General features: G+C 37.9%; 1 protein-coding gene across 5 annotated transcripts in view; it reads right to left on the bottom strand.

The window, feature by feature from the left end:
• Window positions 1–7,577: 7,577 nt before the first annotated feature.
• Window positions 7,578–20,282, bottom strand: part of Hex-A (Hexokinase A) — a 433,593-nt gene continuing 420,888 nt past the window's right edge. For all 5 annotated transcript variants that reach the window (XM_067156505.2, XM_067156503.2, XM_067156502.2 and 2 more), the window contains exons 7-9: window positions 18,344–18,499; window positions 15,498–15,774; window positions 7,578–8,133 (exon numbers count right to left, since the gene is read on the bottom strand). In XM_067156505.2, coding sequence (XP_067012606.2) covers window positions 7,990–8,133; window positions 15,498–15,774; window positions 18,344–18,499 — 577 coding nt within the window. In that variant the 3' untranslated portion in view covers window positions 7,578–7,989. The remainder of the gene's footprint in view (window positions 8,134–15,497; window positions 15,775–18,343; window positions 18,500–20,282) is intronic.

Below are 20,282 nucleotides of genomic sequence, written 5' to 3'. Positions count from 1 at the left end.
ATTTTACCATCCTACAGATATTAATTTATGAATGAATGAAGTTAAAATTACAAAATTACAAACGAAAAATGTGGAACTGTGACGCCCTGTTTGAGTCACACTCGAGCGTGATCTTCACGAGTCGATTTCGCAACAGCGCGCTCCATCTACGCTGTACTGCAATTTAAGGTTGGAACGCTCTATAGATGTATTCTTGGTTAAACCATGGGAAATTGTTGATAAAACTGAGGTAATTGAAGGAATAGGAGACCATAAGGCTGTAATAATGGATGTAGGACTCGTACCAAAAAGGCTTAATAAGAGGGTTACACAAGACAAGAAATTGTACAGAAAAACTAAAGTTGATGAATTTGGGACGTACCGTACCTTAAATCACAATTCAGTTGTTGGATAAGTGAAGGGAGTAACGTGGATACACTTTGGGCTAAATTTAAAGGAATCATTTGGCAAGGAGAGAAGAGATTTGTACCTGTTAAGAAGGGTAAAATGACCTCAGAACCTGTTTATTATACAATGGAAATAAGAAAATTAAAAAGAAAATGTAGAATAGTAAACAGGAAAATCAAAGAGGGTAGGGAGAGTAGAGAAACTAGAAAACAGCTAATGAGGGAACTGAATAGAGTGAAAAAGGAAGCAAAAGAGAATTATATGAATGGCATACTTCAAGAGGGTAATGACCAAAAAGGAAAATGGAAAAAGCTGTATTCATATATCAGAAATCAAAAAGGAAAAGGAATCCAAATTCCTACAATGGTGGGAGAAGGGGGTGAACACTAACAGATACTGAGAAAGCAAACCTATTTAGTAGGGAATTTAGAGATTCAGTAGATGATTGTCAAGAGTTGGAAACCGAAACAGAAGATAGAGAGGGAGAGAGACAGAGGGAAACAAGAAGCTTCTCATTCACAAACGAAGATATTTTCAGAGAAATCCAACTGCTCCAGCAAGGAAAAGCAGCAGGAAGTGATCAAATTACTGGGGAGGTATTAAAGACAATGGGGTGGTACATAGTGCCTTATTTAAAATTTCTCTTTGACTATGTCATAAATAATAATGTAATACCAAAGGAATAGAAGGAATCTATAATAATACCAATTTATAAAGGAAAGGGTGATAAAAGGAAACCAGAGAACTACAGACCAATCAGCCTGACCAGTATAGTTTGTAAAATACTGGAGAGTTTAATATCGAAGTACATCAGAGGGATATGTGATGATAAAAATTGGTTCATGAGGAGCCAGTATGGATTTAGAAAGAAATTTGCTTGTGAGGCACAACTGGTGGGATTTCAGCAGGACATATCAGATCAGTTGGATTCAGGAGGTCAGTTAGATTGCATAGCCATAGATCTTTCCAAAGCCTTTGATAGAGTGGAACATGGAATATTATTAAAGAAATTGGAGGGAATAGGATTGGACGTAAGGGTTACACGTTGGATAAAAACATTTCTAAATTCAAGGGTTCAGAAAGTCAAAGTAGGAAATAATGTATCTCAGGAAGAGAAAGTTTGGAAGGGAATTGCACAGGGTAGTATAATCGGTCCGTTACTTTTCTTAATATACGCAAATGATTTAGGGAACAATATAACATCAAAAATAAGATTGTATGCAGATGACATAATTGTTTATAGGGAAATAAACAACATTGAGAATTGTTCAGAATTACAAAGGGACCTTGAAAGTATCCAACAATGGGTTGAAGAAAATAATATGAAGGTTAATGGAGGCAAATTAACTGTTACAACTTTTACAAACAGGAGCTTTAAAACTGAATTTGAATATACTTTGGATGAGGTAGTTATCCCAAAAGATGGCAAGTGCAAATACTTAGGTGTGAGATTTGAAAGTTATTTGCTCTGGAAGGGTTATATTGATGACATTGTTGGGAAAGCATACAGATCGTTACATGTCATAATGAGGCTACTTAAAGGATGCAACAAAGAATTAAAAGAAAAAAGTTACTTGAGTATGGTTCGTCCATTATTGGAATATGCAAACAGTGTTTGGGATCCTCACCAAGAATACCTAATAAAAGAAATAGATAGTGTGCAGAGGAAAGCAGCAAGATTTGTAACAGGGTATTTCAGGAGAAAGAGTAGTGTATCAGAAATGTTAAAGGAACTTGGGTGGGAAACTTTAAGTAAGAGAAGGGAGAAAACTAGACTTATAGGATTATATGGAGCCTATACAGGAGAAAAAGCATGGGGAGATATCCGTGAGAGGCTTCAGTTGGAAAATAATTATATCGGCAGGACTGACCACAAATATAAAATTAGAAGGAATTTTAGCAGAAGCGATTGGGGTAAATTTTCATTCATTGGGAAGGGTGTGAAGGAGTGGAACAGTTTACCAGGGGTAGTGTTTGATCCTTTTCCAAAATCTGTACAGATATTCAAGAAGAGAATAAACAGCAACAGAGAAAATAAATGAAGTGTTAGAGGGCATTCGACCAGTGCAGGTTATTGTAAATAAAATAAAAATGTGTGTGAATAAATTAATTCCATCCCCTGGTCTAAGGAGTTTGGACAGCCAAAGTAGGGGACTGCCTGTAGGGGTGAAGTACAGTGGGGACTTCGAGGGCCCTGGGACCGCTACGGTAGCTGTGAAGGCCCTTCAGGAACTCTGAAAAGTGGTGGCAAAAGGGGCTCTGGTTAAGACGCAGCAGGTCGTTATCCTACTTAGGATCCAGAACGGGTAAAAAAAAAAAAGTAAATAAATAAATGCAATGTAAAGTTTAATCTTATACCAGTTGTATAGTATCATTTGAAGTAATTCCACAGACTGTATATCAGTTGACTATATTTGTAAGTAGTACAGGAGATATTATCAGTAGAATTTTGTAAATAATATAAATTTATTAAGGATGAGCTGTGTGTTTAATAGAAAACATTGTTAGCGTAAATTGTATAATAGTGTGTTATAGGAAAATTTTCTTCTCTTGTTAATTTAATATTAAGTGCTTGACAATAATGTATTTTAGTGTACCATTTGCCACCGAGGTAGACACCTCATTTGCAAATAAAGAGATTTTGATTTGATTTGATTAGTCATCATCGTTATCATTATTATTCAGCTTAACGGAGATAAGGTACAGCAGAGGAGAAGTCTGGTTTTCTGCAGTTTGCCACAATCAGACAAGAGTGTGTAGGTAGGGAAGCGTCACTTATATATGTTCTTCCTAGATTCAGCTCGAAATTAGTCTAACCCTTTTTTTCCTTTGTAACCGGAAGGTAGAAATTCTTTAGGATCCATCCATTCTCTTTGCTCGAGAATTCTTTATTTCAATCTGATGATTGCCGGGCATCAAGAAACAGTTGTGTATTGAAGTATGGCAGCAGCGGACACGTGTGAAGTATGATACAAAACACACTACATCACTGTATTATTTTAGTTCACAATGTGCTTCACGTCGCACCGACACAGACAGGTCTTACGGCGACGATGGGATAGGAAAGGGCTAGGAGTTGGAAGGAAGCGACCATGGCCTTAATTAAGGAACAACCCCAGCATTTGCCTGGTGTGAAAATGGCAAACCACAGAAAACCATCATCAGGGCTGCCGACAGTGGGGTTCGAACCTACTACCTCCCGCATGCGAGCTCATTTGATAGAATCTGAGAGTGGTTTTAAAATGAAACATGTTCTCTTATTAATCCTTCACAAGTAGGTTCATGTTCTAAATGTTATATTTTGCAATTCGATGGACTGAAAAACTTTGTTATGTCAGTGAGTATCGCAGACAGGGAAAAAAACTTTCCTCACACACTGTTGGCCTTTATGTATGTTAACAAGGATTACAATCCAGAAATTGAAATGAACTTATTCTCAACTTTTGTTCACCTAATATTCGAGTTAAAAACAAAGAATGAGGCAAGGTGTTCACACAAAATTGTAGTAAGCATGTTCTCCATTGTGCCTTTTCTATTTTGATTTTTAATGAGGAATGCCTAAGGGAAACTGAAACAATAGAAAAAATTACCTTCAATGTTGTCTATTTTATTCAGCTAACAGTACACAGTAACAACAACTAATGTGTTCTATCTTCTGAACAAGTGCTTTGTTTTTTCATGCCACTGCATTGAATTCCTCGTATAAACAACATGTTTATGTATAACATCAACTTCAGTAATATACATTAGAGCCATTTATAAATTATATAAACATTATTAAACTATTTTTCATTCATATCTGTACTATACAAAAAATTCTTAAATTATCTTCTTTAAAAAGTCTTTTAAACTGTTTTAAAGAGTTTGATTATATTCACAAAATTAATATAAAAATCAGGTATATCAAATTCATTTTTGTGCAAATGTAGATGGAAAAACACTAAAAATTCACCATTAATGAATGCATGATCCCACTCATACAATGGTAGAAAATGGGTTATCAGATTATATAATTATGGAGGTAACAATCGAGACTTCCTACGATTGGACAACAAGTCTTTAGGGATGGACAAAAACTAGTTGCCATTTATTATTGATAACAACTGAAACCAGTGGACTACGTTCTTTCTATTAGGAAACAATACAATAATTCACGTATTCAAAGTTCAGTTATAAACCACATACAATCCCCCCCCCCCAACTTTCTATTTTACAGCTATTTCATGGGTTCGATTCCCCATCAGGAAATTTAAAATTTAGAAACAAGGTTTCCTCTTTTGCAGAGTCACATGGCTCTGAGGTTCACTCAGCCTATGACAAAAATGAGTACTGGGTTAATTCCAGGGAGCAAAGGTGACCGAGACAGAGCTAACCTAGGGTGACCAGATTACAAGCATGAAAATACGGGAGACTTCGACTGCTGTTGATCATTAGGCCCTATTTAATGTTAGAATTTCTTATCATGAGCCACAGAAATCGCAAAGAGTACCATTTATTTATAGAAAACAAGTTATTATTATTATTATTATTATTATTATTATTACTAAAAATAGAAGAATCCGAATTCCAGGGGGCTCCAGGGGATCTTAACTCAGAAACGTGGGTTGACGACCATGGGGTCCTTAGCTGAGTACCAACATTGCTTCCACATACTTGTGCCAGGCTCCTCAGTTTCATCTATCCTATCCGACCTCCCTTGGTCAACTCTTGTTCTTTTCTGACCCCGACGGTATTAGCTTTTCGAGGCCTACGGAGTCTCTTTATTTTCACGCCGTTCATGGCCCTTGCTTTCCTTGGGCGATATCTTCATTTTTGAAGTGTCAGATCCCTTCTATCCTTTATCTCTGATTAGTGTTATATAGAGGATGGTTGCCAAGTTGTACTTCCTCTAAAAACAATCACCTCCACCACCTCCCAATTCCAGTACATAAACATTGCAAAAAAGGAAACTTTTCTCTTTACGAAAAGCTAACGATCATGAAAATATCTTCCAATAAATGAAACTCAAATACTTGTGATGATGATGATGCTTGTTTTAAGGGGCCTAACATCGCAGGTCATTGGCCCAAACTTAAATACTGATGAGGAACATTTTATTTGCATCATTTCACAGAGCATCTTTGGCAACCAAGGCCTACAGCAACAACTAATGTGACATAACTTCTATCACACATTTCGTTGCGTTACACAAATTTCCGGATGACCCTCAGGCATAAGACATTAACGTCAAAACTATGTTCACTATGCAAGATTATAAGTTGCCATTTTTACATTTTATATACATCTGTCTCACTGGTTCGTTACATTTAGTGCCAACCAAACAAACTGTAATTACTGTACATGATGAGACATCGGAGCTTTGTGATAAATAAAGTTATTTTAAAATATACAGGACGGATCATTAAAAACAGGACAATATGCGTCCTACATGTTTTTTGCTGGACTTCAGAGAAATAAGGGACCATTCCTATAAAATAAAGAACGTCTGGTCACCGTAAGCCAACCACTCTAGTGCTGAGGTTACAGGTCGAAAGTCTTCATGGCCTGTATGGAGATTGAATTACTTTGCTTTCTATGTAAGAAATCTATATGTGAACCTTATTTGCACCAAAGTATCAATTCATATCTAAAAACAGGTGCAGCCTCTTGCCATTAAGTACAAGACACATAATGTGATTACATGAATCAGTATCTTTATACTTTTAAATTTACAGACACAATTAAGTACATTTGTTTGTTAATAGATCATATCAAGGATTTTTATTGAATTGCAACAGCAATAATAATAAGTGTTCCGACAATACTGAAAAAATAACTAACAACCAAGTTCACTAACTGATCAAACATATCAAAGAAATTTCCAGATATATGTATACTCTGGTCAAAGTTTTACAAGAAAATTAGTAAGTTAGGTGTTCATGGTTTGTGAATATGCAATAGTGATGGCATTGCTCAAAGAGAATCTGCAATTGAATCCAACAGCATTACATGTTTCGACCACAGTTTCATATAACTGAAACAATACATAACTATCAGCTGATGCATATTAATGACGTGTAAAATGACTGTCAAGCATGAGAAATATTCAAGGAGAGACCAGTCGCATACATTTCTACAGTGAAGCAGAATTTATTTTGTTGCTGACGTGTTCAATTGCTTGTCTTTCTGTCGACCAATAGTTGGCTTTGGCCAGGTGGTGAATTGATCATTCTGTTCAGTGTAGTTATTGTTACGCATTTCCTAAAATAATCAGCATTCTATCACACTGTTCGTCCCCAGGGACTCTTAACTTGGGACCGTGGGTTGGTGACCACAGAGTCCTTAACTGAGTCCCGGCATTGTTTCCACTTACCTGTGCCAGGCTTCTGACTTTGATCTATCCTATCCAACCTCCCTTCGTCACCTCTTGTTCTTTTCTGATCCCGATCGTATTGTGTGTGGAGGCCTAGGTAGTTGTTCATTTTCATGCACTTTTTAGCTGTTCTTTGCAATACCTTCATTTTTCAAAGTGTTGGACCCCTTCTATTTTTTCTCTCCTCATTAGTGTTAAAACAATAATCCCCACCACTATGAAACTGTTTGTGCAATATACAAGTTCTCCTGTATAATAAGTTTTTTCTCTTTGATTTACAGCTTATTCAGGTGTGTTAGTGTTTACAGAACAAAAAGAAAAGCGTGTCACTCTTCAAAGCCAAGCTCATGAATTTGTGTGTGTTCCTAGGAATTAATTTTAAAAGAAAAAGGCTAATTGTGGACCTCTTTCTCCAGTTACTAACGTCCCTGACAGAAAGGACAACACTGGGAAAGAAGAGGACTTGTACGAAACAGGTGATAAATGTAGGAAAAGTGCCATTGCATATGGCTATTGCAAATGGAAGGAATATACAACAGTAAAAAAGTTCACTTTTTATTTAAACTGCAGATTTCTCCCACGATTTTCCTCTCTCACAGTCGTTCCCTCAAAATACAGTAACTCTGCGAAGTAATGAACGCGTAACTGATAGCGAAGTCATTTTTCTTGGTAATGACAGCTCAAGCTCTGTGATGTAGGGACTGAAGCCACTAGCTCAGAAGACAGTCTTGGAGCGAGGAAGTGTGGCAACAGTGTATCTTGAACAGTCAGTCGCAAGGTAATTTCTCCTTCACTGTATAACATGGATAAGGACAAAGGAGTAAATGTAAATCCCAAGAAACATGGTATGGAAATGTATTTCTTTACAAATATGACTGAACAACTGTTCACGAATTTGAGATACCTGATTAAAGATTCAAATGTCCATGTCTATTATAGAAATTAAAACCTTGTATTCATTGCAAGAGTCGCTGTAGAATCTTGAAATAAATATCCACTTTTCCTGGACTCTCACTCATTCACAGTAGCACTATGATACAACGCGTGGATTGATAAAATATCATTTTCCGCAGGAACTTCACTAACGTACGTTCATGGCTTTCGTTTCCTATATTCATGCGTGACGAATGGTCCGTTTAGCATCAAGGAAGAGGGGTCCTCCACTAGAGGAGCCCAGACTGTCTAATATGTACAAAACTTTTCTAATTTACACGTCTGTTAACTTGGGGGCTAGTTGCGGGGCGCCAAGCTCACCGCCCTGTGCTTGAATTAACTGAGTCAACTGAGTCTCCAGATCCATTAGCTTCTTGTTGAGAAGTCTTCTCCCGACAGGCCACTGCTGCTACCAACGCTGCCCCACGACCACTACCATCCTCCGACAGCATTATGTCAAACTGAAACAGAGGAGAATTTTTAATGGTTTTTGTAAAACTTTTATTTTCGTACTTGCTTACAAAATTCAGTGATATTTAATGAAAAAAATATATTCAATAGGATGAATACCAAAATATTTACACTTGAATTGTATTGTCTCTACTTATATTTATAATGGTTATGGATGAAAGAAAATAAAGGCAACCTACAGGGGGGGATAAGGAGTTCAGCAGAAGGATACAAGGGGGGGAATACGTTCTGCCAAAATGTAAGAAAGCTGGTGTAGAACAAAGAAGTTCCTAGGTACAGGATGTACTATACCCCTACATTAATGTATACACCAGAGACTTGGAGCAAAGGATGAGAGTGAAATTCAGGCAGTGAGATAACATTCCTGAGGAGTATGGTAGGGAAGACATGGGGTGACAGAGCATGAAATGTTGGGGCCAGAAAAGAGATAGGGGTAAAAAAAAACCAACTAAGTTACAGGATGGAGAAGGGAAGAATACCAAAACAAGTGTTGGAGGCTAAGATAGAGAGAAAGAGGGCAAGAGGGAGGCCCGGAGCAAGATGGATGGACTGTGTCAAGAACAATGTAAGGAAAAGGAAGACTGGAATGGAATACAATTACTAAAGAGGAATGGTGGAAGGAGAGGCAACGGTGGAGGAGAACTACCAACACCTTGACCTGGCAGGAGCTGGACATGGGGAAATGAAAATGATGATTAATACCAAGAGGAGGACAACAGATGGAGACTGTTGTTGTCCTTGTCTTTTCTGTTGCTCCCTTTTCGCACACTGACTTGTTATTGTATTTACCCTAGTATGTGTCTGTTTGTATCTTCCTGTTCTATTTTTATATTTAAAATCTTTGGACTGAATTCTACAAGTATATTGGTTGTCAGCTTCATCAGAATAAGACAGCTGAAGTATTAGTGAAGAAAACTGAAGCAGAATGTTAGAACAAAGAAGCTATGAAGATGTCCGAGTGCACTACACTGAGGAATTTATTTTTAAAAAGCATGTGAATGTAGGTGCAGGGTCGTCGTCGTCGGCAGTTACTTGTTTCCGAGTTTACAGTTTTCCTGGTTAATAGCTCCCTTCAATTCACAGCAGTTTGTGTTTAAACTTCCGGTGACTGTACAGGCCAATGCTTGGGTAGAACATACATCCACAAATCATGCAGCCGAGGGACGGGCGAGATCTTGGCTGGGTTCGGCGAAGTTCACGTTCGTGTCGCTTAATATCTTCATTTCTGCGGCATTCTTGTTCGAAGTGTTCAACTGAGGCACAGCAACTTTGCTGCCAAAGTAAACGGTCCTTGGCAAGCGTTTCCCAGGTTTGTGGGTTTATTTCTGCCATCTTTAATGTTTGTTTCAGTTGGTCTTTGAAACGTCTCCGAGGAGCACCTCTTGGTCTTGAACCATAGATAAGTTCACCATAGAGGATCTGGCGTGGTAGTCTGGTGTCATTTATAAGGCGCACGTCCTGCCTATCTGAGGCGATGGCTAACAACCAATGCTTCTACACTCTTAGCACATGCTTTCTCGAGAACTTCAACATTGCAGACAGTTTTCCCACTTGACGTTCATGGTGGAGCGTAATTTTTACTGGTGAAAGCGCTCCAGCTTTCTGATGTCACGGCGGTATGAAGTCCACATTTCGCAGCCCTAGAGAAGTTTAGAGATGACTACAGCCTGGTACAACATTAGTTTTCTGCGAATTGTAAGGTTTTCATTCCTGAAGACTGTGTGATAGTCGGCCAAAGGCCACATGGGCAGCACAAAGCCTATTTTCCACATTCTGTTCTGAATTACAGCTCTCTGACAAGATACTCCCAAGGTAAGTGAAGTGGTCTACTTGTTCTACTTTGGTGTTTAGGATGGTAATGTTAAATTCTAGAATGTTAGTCCCTGGTACAGGCTGAGCAAGTACCTTGGTTTTTTTTGCATTGATGATGAGTTTTTTTTTTTTAATTTATAACGTGCAATTGATGATGAGACCAAAAAGGTCATATGTATCCTAGGTGCAGGGTATGGAAACAATAACAAGACTGTGTGTATAGACAGCTTTTGATTGGTTGACTGGATTGGACATTGGAGACAGGAGCTAGTCTGTGTAATGCTACTGTCTACTAAAAGTGGGTCCCAACTTGTTGCATACTCCCATATCGTATCTCCGTTGCATATAATACGGCAATAGGATACAACACAACATGAGAATTTTCCTCTATCGTATCATCCATGTGCATCCATATCTGACAACTCTTATCAAATCCATGCAACAGAAAAATAGGATAATATATAAGTAATAATAACAACGTAAACGTTTCCACCTTTTCAATACTACAATATATTCACAAAATTACAAATTACATGGTACTAGTTTCGACCCATCTAGGAGTCATCATCAGCCGTATTGGAGCAAAGATCATTTGTGGCGAAATCGTAAGAAAATGTTATTTTAAAGAATAACAAGTGAAATGAGATGTTATTATGGTAATAGTTAATAATACAAGGAATATACATACTAAGAGGTTTTTAACAAAGAATAAAGTATAAATGGGGTGTTGTAAAAATTATAATCATGGAAATCAGTAAGTTCTTGTATTGAAATGAAATATGGCTTAGGAAGAGGGCTTAAGGTGGGGCTGAAGGGTGCGGGAGAAAGTGTAATTGTCTTGGAAAAGTACCTTTGATTAAATTTTAGGTTGGCTGCATTATTGTTTCTGAGGAAAGTGATAAATAGATCGAAGAGTATGTTGGGTTTCTCTGAGATTTCATTGAGATTGTGACTGGCATTAAAGTATTGGTCTAGGTGTATGTAGTAATTTTCCATTATGTTGAGTAAAGGGCCCTTGTTTGCTAATACGAGGATATCCATGTCTTGTTCAATATTGGTGAAATTATGGTTATAATCTTGCATGTGTTGGCCAATGGCTGAAAACCTGTTGTATTTTATTGCGTTAGTGTGCTCATGGTATCTGATAATGAAGTTTCTCCCGGTTTGCCCGATGTAGGTTATTTTACAGGTGGTACATTTGATCCTATAAACTCCTGATTTAAAAAAACTGCTGGTCTTGTTGATGTGTGAAGTATTGTATAAAACGTTCATGTTCTTATTGTTGGTTTTGAAGGCTATTTTAACGCCTTGTTTCTTAAAGATGTTGGTTAACTTGTAGATATCATTGTTGAACGTGAAGGTGGAAAATGTTAGAGGTTTGGTTATTTCTTTTTTGAGGGTAGTTTTTGGGCGATGTTTGTGTTTATTGATTATCCTTTCTATAAAATGATTGCTGTAGCCGTTGAATTTTGCGATTCCGCGGATTGTGTTGAGTTCGTTTTTTAGATCTTTATTGGACATAGGTATGCTGAAGGCTCGGTGAACTAGGCTGTTGTATGTGGCTCGTTTGTGGGACTGGGGGTGCACTGAATTTTGGCGAATGGTGGAGGCTGTTTGAGTGGGTTTTCTAAAAATTTTATAACTGAAAGAATCTGAGTTTCTAGTGATGGTTAAATCTAGAAAGTTGATTTTTTGATTTGATTCGGATTCTAGTGTGAATTTGATATGAGGATCAATATTGTTGAGTCTTAAGAGGGTGGTGGGTGCGTTAATTGATTTCTCATTCATGATTACAAAAACATCGTCGACATATCTGGCCCAAAAGAGAATGTTTTTGAATTCGTTGTCAATTTTGGTGTATATAAAATATATATATATAAAATACAACAGGTTTTCAGCCATCGGCCAACACATGCAAGATTATAACCATAATTTCACCAATTTTGAACAAGACATGGATATCCTCATATTAGCAAACAAGGGCCCTTTACTCAACATAATGGAAAATTACTACATACACCTAGACCAATACTTTAATGCCAGTCACAATCTCAATGAAATCTCAGAGAAACCCAACATACTCTTCGATCTATTTATCACTTTCCTCAGAAACAATAATGCAGCCAACCTAAACTCAATCCTAAATTTAATCAAAGGTACTTTTCCAAGACAATTACACTTTCTCCCGCACCCTTCAGCCCCACCTTAAGTCCTCTTCCTAAGCCATATTTCATTTCAATACAAGAACTTACTGATTTCCATGATTATAATTTTTACAACACCCCATTTATACTTTATTCTTTGTTAAAAACCTCTTAGTATGTATATTCCTTGTATTATTAACTATTACCATAATAACATCTCATTTCACTTGTTATTCTTTAAAATAACATTTTCTTACGATTTCGCCACAAATGATCTTTGCTCCAATACGGCTGATGATGACCCCTAGATGGGTCGAAACTAGTACCGTGTAATTTGTAATTTTGTGAATATATTGTAATGAAAAGGTGGAAACGTTTACGTTGTTATTATTATTACTTATATATTATTCTCAGTTCAATACGGACCAAAAACATGAAATTCATAACCATCAAAGAAAAATAGGAGTAACAATCCTACCAGTTGAATTACATGATACGGTAATAATAAAAGCGTGCTTTGCTATTTAAATTTAATTTCGCTATAATCACCTTTTCCCGTTTGAGTATCAGTATGTTTCTTAATTCTCCCTCTCTCTCTCCCTCCCCTCAACAAAGCCAGAAAGTATTCTATTTATCTTTTACAGTCTTTGTTTGTTATCTCCTCCCACGAGTCCCACTTTTTTATTTTACTAACCCATGCACAAAATTTGATGAGCTGTGGTCGCGTATGGTGTTTAGATGCAAGAATCAAATGATAAGCTCTGCCCGCAATGACACAGTATCTCACTTATCTTCGTATATTAGATTCCCTTTGCAGAGTAAGTTCTCACAATACACACTGCGGAGAACTAGAGGTATGTACCGTTGGTAAACAATGCTGTCTGTATTTCTGTGTGACACTGGGATTGTTGAATAACAGTTTATTTTCATCGGTATTCATTATGCAGTAGTATCGGCATCGCAGGAATGACGAGAGTTTGAAAGTGCTTATAGACAGTCTTTTATATGGTGACTAGCTGATGTACCCGTGCTTCGCTACGGAATTCTACACTGCATACAGATTTCTAGATTAGGTGGTGTACACGTTGTAAGTTTGTATTACATAGCATAGCTCTTACCATTACCCTAGAAACGCAACGGGGAAGTCACCAAACGTCTTTCCGTAAGTGAAGACTGGATTACGGAATTTTCATTGTAATGGTAGGCCTTACCTACCATCAGTAACAATCAAGCTGGGGCGGAAATGCAATTCTGTATACCTTCAGTCATGTAGTTTTTATCGATAGGACCACTAATAACACAAATATTTGAGAATTAAATTTTATGCCTTCCCCTAAACTACCATTTCACTCAGCGTGAAAAAATTATTTATAGCCTAGATTGTAGTGGCTCATTTCTCGACTTTACATACTGATTTTCATTAAATTCTCCTGAGCCGTTTTTTTGCAATGCGTACATACATAGATGGAAATTATGGAAAAGTAAAAAGTGCATTTCCTTGTTACTGTGGACATGACCACTACAAAAATAACATTATTTTCAAATTCTGAGCAATGTACAGACAAAACTCTTGTTTTATATACCTATATAGATTATGGCAATAATGACATTTTGGAAAATGAATCCAAGTTTGAGGGTTGTGATAGCGACAGAGAAAATTACTCTAGTGTAAGTGAAAGAAAGAAAAAGTGTGACTGAAAGCGTCATGCTAGGCCCTTCCAAACACTGGCGGCTGGTGACACAAAAGAACTATAATGATTAGTAATTGGAGAATAAAGACAATATATATATATCTCCATTTCGTGGATACAGCTGTGATTCAGAAATACTTGCAAAAAATTTAGAGTTTGCCCACTGTCCAAACTTTTTGAAATTATTTTAAAAGAAACGTTTTCAAGGAATGATGTGTGGGTGAGTCACAACGTTCAACGGCATGAATGCGAAATTTGAGTGAATTATCGTAATTCGTTAGTATTTTAAGCATGTTTTTGTGTTACAGATACACTCAAACTACAGGCAGGCAAATTAAATCTGAGTCCACAGTCAACAATGTGGCCATTTATTGCAACTTGAATGGGTTAAAATGTTCGGTGTTTTGGGGCTTCCATATCACGTCCCTCTTCTTGAACTCACGCACTGCTTATTCCACTCCATTTGGAATATAAACACCGAGTGGAAAATATGAATAGCACAGAGTAGCAACAGTGCGATGTAACGCATGGACATCCATACTAGCACGTCTGCAGTGCAAGTCGTCCCTTTGATGCAACAGCAAAAGATTGCTAAGTGAGCAAACCTGCAGTTACCTATCACCGTTATCAACATTTTGCAATGGAATGATGACGCAGGGTACCGTTCACACTGATACGAAACTGAAATACCCAACAAGTTTGGACCTGCCTTAACTCTAGAACTGAGGACCATTTTTCTGAAAGACAGCACTAATATAGATATCAGCTGAATACTGATACTTCTACTTTCGCTTTTGAAAGTCTTTGAAAAACAAGAGACAATCTGGACAAGTTTATTTAGCTGTAGAAATTAAAGTACTTTCATATGTTCTTAGAATCAAGATGGCAGCCCACTTTGTTGAAGATTCTGAATTCAAGCGCTTGATTTATGAAGATCTTAGTGACAGTGCTGATGGTGACAGTGATTATAGTGTTAATTCTGATGAGGAAATTACTCCTGAAAGTAGTGAAAGTGACAGCAAATTACAAGGTGCATTGGAAGTACTGTAATGGAAAATTCTGATAACCAGAATGATGTTCAAGTCCGTGTTGGTTATGTTATTATTGGCAGTACGTCAATATTTGAAGAAACCAGTGAAGGGATAAGTGTGAACTGTTGATATTTTTATAGACTGTTATGGATTTTGATCACAACACAGGAAAAAAGAAACTGAACTAAGAAAACTAAGCTGTAGGTTCGAAATTTGTGAAAAAAATAATAATTCAAAATCCGTTTTGAGAAAATAAATGGAGTTTTACTTAGCATTCAAAATGAAAAGTGAAGAACTGTGGGGGAATATGAAAGAACATGCTTGAGGTTTTCAGAATCACATGTTTCAGGAATAAATTATCTATCAGAAATTATTTTCTTAGAGCAAAATATTTCAACAAATCCCTTTGTTCAAATAATTTATAATTGTATTTGTACGATAGTTAAAAGTCGTAACAATATTTCTGTCATCTTCATGTAGAACAGCCTTTCAGCTTTCTATTGGTGTATAATATGGATTTATTACGATTAATATGTGATTACAGGCATGATTTTATTTTTATGGTGTATATTGAAAATAACTGCAGCATTTGATAGGTAAACCTGCAGCAGTTCTAGGGTTAATATGTACAGGTGCCTAAGAACTTAAGGTCTAAATATACAGACTGAACATTTACCTCAATTTCAGGGTTTGCTAGGTGCCCAATCTTCTCCATCATGAGATTATGAAAGTGTGGGTGGTAACGGTACACCGAACCGTCGATGCCAACAGTGACAGGAGTCTGACCCATTTTGTTCAGGAGGGTGGCAACCCCCGCAGAGGATAGGTGTGCTGCACGAGTGGAGACACACTGGCAGACGTATCTGACGTTGCTGCAGTCCTGGTCGGAAGCGTGGCTGAGACCGAGTTCTTCCAGCACAAGCCGGCAATTTGTGTACGAGCCCTTCTTATCGCTGTAACAAAACAAACGAGAGATGCATATCACTTTGCATTGAAGGAGGACAGTTTATCATTCCACTTAATTAACCAGACCATCAACACTTAAAATAAAAATTACAACAATGTTTCTTTGCTTGCAAGGCTTGTGAAAGAGAAATCCTAAATTATTTGCAATTTTATTAATCTTGATGAACTGTCCGAGATCGATACAACCTATACTGAACATTATGGCCAATTTCGGCTCTATCTGGTGGTTGTGCACGGAAACACAAACATCCAACCGATCCCAAGCTGCTATTTGTACAGATTTTCGTCGGTTGAGCACGATCTCAAAACCTAGCTGCCAACTGTATTGTGTTCATTCACCACGTGGTTAAGCTATCTCACTCTGTGTGCATGTTATTTGCTATGGTTCATAATAATCTGCAATTTCTTCAGTAATTAGCGTTTTCCATATTGTTATTTGTAGTATACTACCGTATAGCATAAGTTAGTACAACAGCCTATAGGTTTTTTTAATACATTAGATAGGTGTCTTTTTTTCTTTTTTATAATTTGCTTTATGTCGCACCGACACAGATAGGTCATATGGCGACAATGGGATAGGAAAGGCCTAGGAGGGGAAAGGAAGAAGCAGTGGCAGCATTTGCCTGGTGAGAAAATGGGAAACCACAGAAAATCCATCTTCAGGGCTGCCGACAGTGGGATTCGAACCCACTATCTCCCGGAACGCAAGCTCAGCACCCCTAACCGCACGGCCAACTTGCCTGGTCATTGAATAGTTCAGTGTAGCTATAGTTTTATTTACATCCGTGTTTTGGTTAGTGTATCGAGTATGTCTGTGTATACTATGTCTCAGTGTAGTTCGGGACAGGCAAGTGGCAAGAAAGTGACTTCTTTATAGGCCATAACCTCCTTCTTATGCCGGCCATGATCTGCGAGTAATTGTTATTTCCTCATTCTTTTTATTCTCAATAATGTTCTCGTTCTAGTGTCGGATGTTGTCAATAAGAGCATACAGCATCTTTGAACTTTTAGTGTATTTGTTTTCACTCATGATTCACGAGCTTTTACGAGCATGGTACTGCATTTTATGAGGGCTGTGTGCCGTGGTCGTATTGCATCAGCTGTTCTCTCGGGCACCGACAACGTAGGCGAGACAATGTTCAGGCATTTTACGAACTGTCACTTTACAAGCAAAACCATGCTACCTCCAGTACAATGTATTCATGAAAGCTAAACATTCAATTCGAATGGCTGTGTCTGGTTGGCCAAGTCTGTTCTGTACCTAACATCTCTTAGCATATACTGGGCAAAGGAAAAAAACAATTCTAGGAAAAATATAACGTAAATACTTTCCTAAGAAATGAATTTCAATCATAGGCATATACCAGCATACAATTTCAGTTAATATTCAAATATCATTATCATCATCATCATCCAGTAATTGAGTTGTCAGACTCATTGGCTGAATGGTCAGCGTACTAGCCTTTGGTTCAGAGGGTCCCAGGTTCAATTCCCGCCGGATCGGGGAGTTTAATCTTCATTGGTTAATTCCAATGGCACGGGAGTTGGGTGTTTGTGCTAACCCCAACATCCCTGCAACTCACACACCACACATAACACTATCCTCCACCACAATAACATGCGGTTTAGCTACACATGGCAGATGCCGTCCATCCTTGTCAGAGGGTTTGTCTTACAAGGGCTGCACTCTGCCAGAAATAGCTGGACAAGAATTGCAGCTGTACAACGGAGAGCAGCTTTACGAATTGCTTGCGCATATCGTACAGTATTAGAACCTGCAATTCTAGTAGTAGCAGCAGTAGCTCCTATTGACTTATTGGCTTTCAGAAGACAAGAAATTTGGCTCACACAAGAAGAGCTAGGAAGGAAAAGGACAAAGGCTTTGGCTCTTAGTCGCAGAATGCAATGATGGCAAACAAGATGGGAAGATGATTCTAGAGGGAAATGGACGAAAAGACTGATACCTTCTCTGGGCGTATAGGATGGCCGAAATCATGGTGAAGTGAACTACTATATCACACAGCTCTTGACAGGTCATGGATACTTCCGGATATTTCTTCATAGACTAGGGCTAGCAACTAGTCCGGTGTGCATATACTGCAGTGATATCGATGACGTATTACATACTTTCTTTGTGTGTGTTCATTGGCTGCCACAAAGAAGATGCTTAGAAGTTATGCAGGGAGAATTGACACCAGAAGGGATCGTGTCAGTAATGTACAAAGTCAAGAGATTGGGACTAGATGGCGGTCTACGTAGAAAATATTCTACGTCAGAAGAAGAAGGACCTGGATGATTACGACAGACAGTAAAGTAGAAGAAGGAAGATGAAGCACAAGATGCATTAAGCACGACATCCGTCCTGAAGTAATGCGAGAGCGGTTTCTGGGGCGGAGATAAACGTTGTGGGAAAAGGGAGTGTGGTTTTTAGTGGGTAAGATTCTGCACACACTTGTTGAGTGTAGACCCTCACAAGCGTCTTATGAAAGATTTTCCATGCTCCCTCACAAAAAAAAATTATTATTATTATAATAGTAATTGAGTTTATGTTATTACCTTTCAATCTCGGACACGTATTTTGTGAAGAAGTTGCCTCGTTTGTACAGCAGGTCTGATCCTTGACCTCCAAATAACAGCTTGTTTTTCGTGAGCTTCACCAGGACCAGCCTCACAAGCTCACCCATGTACATACCGGAGATCATCTTCTCATGCCTGAAATATACAGAAAATGAGTTGAAAACATAGGGGAGTATTACAATCTCGTGAATTCTGAAAGTGAGCAACACTGAGGATGGTAACAGTTTCTTACACAAAATCTACAGAACTCCTCATTCTCTCAATGTCTCTACTACACAAATACAGTAATTAAAACCATTAAAGTGAGGAAAGATGACAGAAACAAGTAGAAAGAAGAGAAAGACAAACATGAAAAACACTAGACAAAAGAGTGGTTGAATGGGGGTTAACTTTCTAGAAAATAGAACTCAGAGAATTAGAGTGGGTGAAGTGTTATCTGATTGTGTAATGATATATAAATGGTGCTCGTAAAGAACTGCAATCACAGATAAGGTTATTTGCAGATGATGTTATACTGTACTGTATAGACTAACAAATGAGCTGTATGACTGCGAGCGACTGAAGGGAGCATAGACAATGCTGTGAGATCAGCGGACAGTAGTATGATGGTAAATGGAATGAAAAGTCAAGTTGTAAGTTTTACCAAGAAGAAAAGTCCTCTCAGTTTTAATTACTATGTTGACAGGGTGGTAGCATCTCATGGGGAATACTGCAAATACCTAGGTGTTTATATAAGGAATGATCATCATTGGGGTAATCATATAAATGAGGTTAAGAAAGGTTACAGATCTCTTCACATGTTTATGAGGGTATTTAGGGGTTGTACAAAGGATGTAAAGGAAAGGGCATTTAAGTCTCTGATAAGACCGCAGTTACAGTATGGTTCTAGTGTATGGGACTGTCACCAGGACTACTTTAATTGAGAAATAGAAGAGATCCAAAGGAAAGCAGCACAATTTGTTCTAGGTGATTTCGGGGAAGACTTGGGAATAAGGAGACGAGATGCTTGACTATGTCAGTGGAGAGAATGACATTATTAGACGAATAAACTTAGGAGGAAAGATCATTATATGAAGATAAAGTTGGAATTCAAGAGGACAAATAAGGGCAAATATTAATTTATAGGATAAGGAGTAAAGGACTGCAATAAATTATCACGGAAAATATTTCATAAATTTCCAAGTTCTTTGAAAACATTTAAGAAAAAGCTAGGTAAATGACTGATAATGAATCTGTCTCCTGGGCGACTGCCCTAAATGTAGATCAGTAGTGACTGAATGGACGCAGCTTCAGATGAGTTAATTCGTGTGGTTTCCAGATCTGGAAGAACTGATGGATGAGGGGAAAGGTCAATGAAGATGTTTCCCCTCTCTGTTGGTCAGTCTCTGTGTGGATGTGTTCCTATCCATTTACCTGTTCTGATGTTATGCACACGAGTCCTATAACTACATTCATTCCAACTGCTACGTATATGAAGGGAATGGTCATTTGTTTGGAACCTCACCTTCTCCAGGACATTGAAACTCTCTTCAATTACAATGAGTGTCCTATCTATAAGAAATTGGGATCATGCACAGTTTTTCACTAAGGTACACATACATGTGAATTATTCTTATTAATGAATGGTGTTTTGTTTTCAGGAAGTAGGAATGGTACATTTCTATCAGTGGTGGTAGTGCTGGTGATTGTTTTAACAGAAAGTACAACAGGGCAACCATCCTCTATAAACACAAATTGGAGGGAAAAAAGTGGAAGGGGTCCGATACTTTGAAAAATGAAGGTATCGGCCAAAAAAAGACAAGGGCTAGGAAGGGCTTGAAAATGAAAGACTCCCTAGACCTCGACACCTAATACCATCAGTGTCGAAAAAGAACAAGAGTTGGCCAAGGGAGGTGAAATAGGATAAATGAAAGTGAGG

Source organism: Anabrus simplex, chromosome 12 (genome assembly GCF_040414725.1).
Source record: "Anabrus simplex isolate iqAnaSimp1 chromosome 12, ASM4041472v1, whole genome shotgun sequence".
NCBI classification, from domain to species: domain Eukaryota; kingdom Metazoa; phylum Arthropoda; class Insecta; order Orthoptera; family Tettigoniidae; genus Anabrus; species Anabrus simplex.
Note: the sequence above shows the minus strand (reverse complement) of the source record. Positions and strands in the feature narration are given on the sequence as shown.